The following is a 5333-nucleotide window of genomic DNA, read 5'->3' on the forward strand; positions in this document are numbered from 1 at the left end:
AGTGACCACAGTCGCTGACCACTTCATTGTTTCGAGGAGAAACTCTGTTTTCCCCAGTCCCGCCATCTCCTCCCCCCCCCCTCCTTTTTTTAACCACCATAAGCCGGTATGCCAGCACAGCCAGGAGGATGCTCCCCATCCCTGGTTCATCCCGTTCTGAGTATTTCTACAAAATCTAAAGATCGCCTCAAGTGAAATGCTGGCGCAGGGAGTTAAAACCGTCAACTTCTCCACTGGGGCCTCCCCTGCTTTCCAACCTTAGGGAGCGATGGGAGAAGGGGGGTGGGGTGAGTTGAGCGCCTATAGCGTCACCCCCGAGCTCACACACCCAGCCACTTTCCCCAGCCCTGCTCAGATACCTGGCCCCGCTCCCGCCACAGCCAGATTGAAATTGCTAAACTTGTGGCCTCTTACCTTGACACATTTCCGAAATCACTGCCAAGGGACAGCTGGCTTCTCCGCGCCGCGACGCCTGCGAGGCCTAGAGAAGGCGCGCTGCTTTAAATTACAACACCAACCACTTCTTGAAGGTGAGCCCCCCCTTTTTTTTTGATACGGAGGAGAGCGGGACAAGTGAAATAAAGTAACGTGCTGCTCTTAGAATCAGAAGCGAACAAAGGCCAAGAATCGCGCTGGGGTTCCCCGCTCCCCGGCGGCTTTGACATTGATCGGAAGTGCGCCATCTCGTGGCGACCGAGCGCCTAGACCCGGCCCAAACTCCGGCCCGCAGCCCGGAGAGGAGAGTAGTCTCAAGGCAGAGACAAGAAGGAGAGAATGTGCCCAGCCCGCTGCTAAAGAGATCTCATTTTTACATCTAAGAAATTGCTGCAAAACCCCAGCCGGGTTTATAGCGGCGCATTCCAAATATGCAAATTGGCCGGCCCCGGACGGGTTTACGACCACATTGTCACAGCCATCGGAGGATGGGCTTTTATAGGGCTCAGAAATCAAACCCGCGCCCGCTCGCCGCCGCCCGCCCTCGAACAGTCCTCCTGGCTAGACTCTCCCTAGCAACTTGCGAGACTGGTTAATCTTTAACCGTCCCAAAGGAAGTCTTTCCTTAAATCCTAGGCTTCCCTGTCCGCTCCCTCCCTGCCCCGCAGGAGAGTCCTTGTTCACCTCTGTGTGTCTGTCTATCAACCTAGACATTCATCTCGGGGTCTGTCCCATTCCCCTTTGAGCTTGATTTCCCCAGTCGCGCCAGTTAGACAAACACACAAACAAATAAACAAAGTGGGGGTCTGGGGCATGGGGCCTCTCTCCAAATTCCATCCCCTCTGCAGCTCTCTCTGATCCTGCCTGGGTGGCTAGGGAGAGAGAATGGGATGGGGTGGGATGGGATGGGGTGGGGTGGGGTTGGGTGGGGGGCAGTGGGGGTGGGTGGGATGGGGGTGGAGGGTGGGGTGGGGGTGGGGTGGACAAACAAAAGGCACTGGCCTTTCACCCTGCCCCTCAAGGTTATGGGTGATGTCCAAATTTAAGGCAGAAGTTCAAAGGCAGGAAACAAAGAAAACCAGCATCTTTCTTTCCCCAAAGGGAAAAGGCAGCCTCAGCTGGGAGCTGGGGAGAAAGTGCCCTTAGATACTCCTGTGAGTCTGCTCTTTGTACCCAGGCCAGTCCCCCCCTTGCTGAAGGGCTCCCCAGGGCACCCTAGAGTGTTTCCACTTCAGGCCTTCTAGTCTGGAGATGAGTGAGGCCAGCCTGGGATCAGACCCATTGGCCACCTCAAGTCCCAAGACTTTCTCCCAGGGCTGGGTCAGTCTGAGGGGATGAAGCCCCATATTCCAGGCCCTGGGATAACCCATTCCTGAGACCCCACTTCCCCAAAGGACCTGGCCATTCACCTTGACTTCCTAAGCCTGGCTTCTAATGGAGTTAAACCCTGAATAAGCCACCTCCCCACCTCCTCAGGGGCCTAGTAACTTGCCTCTTTCCTAAGGGGGGTAGTGGTGTTGGGGGTGGGGGTGACATTTGGCAGTAAAAGGCGAGTAGGGAGAGGAATGTCACACCAGGACCCAATACTCAAGTTTCCACAGTCTTTATTTTCCTTGTGCCCTGTTGCCTATATACATGCTGCAACTTACGCGGTGGGCTAAAACGGAGGACAGGGCATTACTCCCTTTACACGCAGAGCCACCAGACACTTCTTCACACGGGGAGGCAGAGGAGATTTAATGGGAGGGTGTCTACCTTTCTCAGCTGAGGTCCCCAGACCCTGACTGGCTGAACTACCTCAGAGTATCTCCCCAATGCTTTTCAAATATTGCAAAAAAATTAAAAAGACCATTCCCAACACCTGTCCCATCCCCTCCAATACCCCAAAGGCAATCAACTAATGGCAAAAAAAAAAAAAAAAAAATCAAACAAAATAGGTTATGGTTCCTTTATTTACAAGTCTTTTGAACACCATCCCTGTATGAAGCGTACATTCAAATATTTTTAGCAGTGAGTGAGTTTAACCGTGGAACACTGTAAACAGATAGAGCCTTTAAATATTCTCTTCATCATCTTTTTCTCCCCTCTACATTGCATCTTTTAAAATTCACTTTGGTTCTTGCAGGGAAATATATATATATAATATAATATTTATCTTTTAAAATAATTCCAAATCACTCTTGAGCTCTTGGAAGGTCACCGAAAGCTTCCAAGCTCAGTTCTGGGGTGGCGAAGGGCAGAGTGCGGCGTGGAAACTGGGTGTTTGGGGGACTCAAGCCCCTCATAGCTGGGGACTGCTGGCCAGGCCCACCGCTTCACTGAGCAAATCCAAGCTTGAATTAAGTGTGGCATAGACTTTGCCAAATTGCCGCACTCCACAGGCATTTCCTGCAGGGATCCGGGGGCCAGCGGCCTGGGTGCAGCCTCTGGGCTTTTTGATGTCTTCCACCTCAGGGAATGGTCTGCTCTGCCACCAGGCTTTAGGCCCAAAGTGGCAGGCCAGACGAAGACCCTCGTCGGTAGGAAAAACTAGGTGGGTTGCAGAAGGCAGTCGACTGCTAGAAGCTCGGGCCTAGGACAGTTCGGTGAGTGGCTAAGAAGAGTGGAGAGCCAGTGATGCCACCTGGGATGGTAGATTAGTTTTCCCCTCAAGGATCAACAGCTCTCTCCCACCTTGCATCGACCTCTTAATCCAGTCATTTTTCACATTAGCTTTGGAAAGCAGCCCCGATCCAGACATCTAGGAATCCTCCCCTTTCCTTCTGCTCCTTTTCCCAAACTGAATTGGGTATGGCGATCTTGACACAGGGGTCCTAGAGGTGACCAGGCTTCATGTGGAGGGTCCTGGGTTGGGATCATTTTCCCTGGGGGGCCAGGAAGGGGGCCCAGTCCCTGATGGAGACCACACCCAGCCCATAGCTCTAGCAGTCTTCAAAGGTGAACCACCAGAGGCCCTAAACCATTCATTCTCGTTGATGCACAACTCTCTGAATCATTAGAAATCTTAACCACCACCGGGCAGCCTCCTTCCAGGCTGTCTCCATGTATTGCCTTTCCTCTCTTGCACATCTCCTTTCTTGAAAAGTCACCATGTGCCTTGACCTTGTCAAGGGCAAAATCTGCATATAATCTCCTGTGTATGAAGCCCCCCACCCAGGTCCTGCTGGCTGGAGCCTTTAGAGAAGCGGATTGGCCGAGTAGTACTGTAAACGGTCTCTGTTAATTTTTTTTTCCTTCATTCTTCTGTTCTGAAACCAGATTTTGACCTGACGGTCGGTGAGGTTGAGCATGCGGGATAGTTGCAGGCGTTTCTCTTTGTTGATGTACACACTGAAGAAGAACTCGCGCTCTAGCTCCCGGATCTGGTACTTGGTGTAGGGGCAGCGCTTCTTTCGGGTTCGTTGGCCACCTGTGAAGGCCGAAAGAGGCAGGGAGTGAGCCAGGTGTGACGGTTGCAATCCATCCCAGAGCCCCAAGTGAAGGGAAAGGGCTGGCCTCAGGGAATGGAAGCCCTGCCTCAAGCCCAAGCAAGGTCCCCCGACTAGGTCCCTGCCTTCAGGCTCTTACTGCCGGCTGGGGGAGAGGCTGCGGGAGGAGGCTCAGCTCCGGATAAAAGCCAGGTCCCTAGATAGGCCCCCAGGGAAGCTGCTTACTCTGCTCCGGAGCAGAAAGGAGGGTTCTTCACTGCAACAGGCGAGTTAGTGCCGCGGAAACCGCTTTCAAAGCAGCGAGTGGGGGTTGCTGGCTGCCTCCAGCCCGGCCAGACTAAACAAACAGCCGCCCGCGACCATTTCACCTTCCAGCACCTGGGCGGCCGAGTCCCGAGGCAGTAAAGGCGGCCCCAGCCCCAGACTTCACCGGCTTCGGCGGGACTCGGCCCTCGTTAACATCTGGGGGCAGCTGCCGGGTCTTTGTCAGCCTAAGTCCTGGTCATCAGCTCCTGCCTCCCCGGCCAGCCCCCTGGCTTCCGCGGGGTGGGGAGCGGGTGGCGGAAGCCCCCTACCCCGGGCCTTCCCTAAGGACCAAGGCCACCCAGCCATCCTGGTGCTCTGGCAGGGCTGGGGTGCTGTCCCCGATAGGCTGGAGGACAGAGGGGTTTCCCAGAGCTGCGGGCAGGCTCGATTTGCACCCCTTTCAATAAAACGCCACCAGAAGTAAAGAAAAAACCCGCTTTTGACAGATTGAATAACAATTGTAACATGCAGTCGGACAGAAGGCAGCACACGTAATTGCCACTGCGCCCAAGGAAAATGGCTTCCTTTGGACAAAAAGGCCAACTTTGGGTTAATTTGTTTCTTTTAATATATTGCTCGAGCTAAGCGGGCTATTTTATCTGTTAAACACGCTCCTAGAGCCATCGTTAAACAGCAATGCCTTTGAATCCCGGCCGGGACTGGAGTCCCGGCGCAACACATGGCTTTTATAAAAATCTCCGGATTACCTCGCTATCAAAGGCTCCCGAACCCTTGCAGGGAGAATTTACAGGCGCCCACCTCCGGCTCCCCAGCCCCAAGCTGGCCCCGAGCGGGGTCGAGCTGCTGGGCTTGGGAGCCGAGAAGGGAAAAAAGGGGGAAAAGGGAGGTTTTTTGTTTTTTTGGGTTTTTTTTTGTAGGCATGCCTTGGCCGGTGGGTATTTCACGGCCAATTTCAGCACTCGCCACGTGATCCCGCCTTTTATAACAAAGTTTTGTTGGGGGGAAACCTAAAGGCCCTTCATAAACCTTATATGCTTATAAAACAGCATATAAAAATTTAACAGCGGTGCTGCGCTAGATTTCCAACTCCCCTTTCATAAAGCGCAGGGCGCGCTGCCTTTTATACGTACTGGAGCCGCCGGCCTTGTCCTCAGTGTGGCCGGAAGACGACTCGGGGCTGCTGCTGCTCTCGGGGCGCCGCCG

The 5333-nt window shown here is 53.8% G+C and overlaps 2 protein-coding genes across 2 annotated transcripts in view; both read right to left on the reverse strand.

The window, feature by feature from the left end:
- The window catches only part of HOXA10 (homeobox A10), a 9929-nt gene extending 8967 nt beyond the window's left edge, over window positions 1-962 (reverse strand). The window contains exon 1 of the mRNA XM_010855398.1: window positions 415-962. Within this exon, the coding sequence (XP_010853700.1) occupies window positions 415-424 (10 nt within the window). The 5' untranslated portion in view covers window positions 425-962. The remainder of the gene's footprint in view (window positions 1-414) is intronic.
- A 1407-nt stretch (window positions 963-2369) lies between these two features.
- HOXA11 (homeobox A11) overlaps window positions 2370-5333 on the reverse strand; it is a 3683-nt gene continuing 719 nt past the window's right edge. The window contains exons 2-3 of the mRNA XM_010855415.1: window positions 5261-5333; window positions 2370-3844 (exon numbers count right to left, since the gene is read on the reverse strand). Coding sequence (XP_010853717.1) covers window positions 3612-3844; window positions 5261-5333 — 306 coding nt within the window. The 3' untranslated portion in view covers window positions 2370-3611. The remainder of the gene's footprint in view (window positions 3845-5260) is intronic.

Source organism: Bison bison, unplaced genomic scaffold (genome assembly GCF_000754665.1).
Source record: "Bison bison bison isolate TAMUID 2011002044 unplaced genomic scaffold, Bison_UMD1.0 scf7180017864364, whole genome shotgun sequence".
Classification (NCBI taxonomy): Eukaryota; Metazoa; Chordata; class Mammalia; order Artiodactyla; family Bovidae; genus Bison; species Bison bison.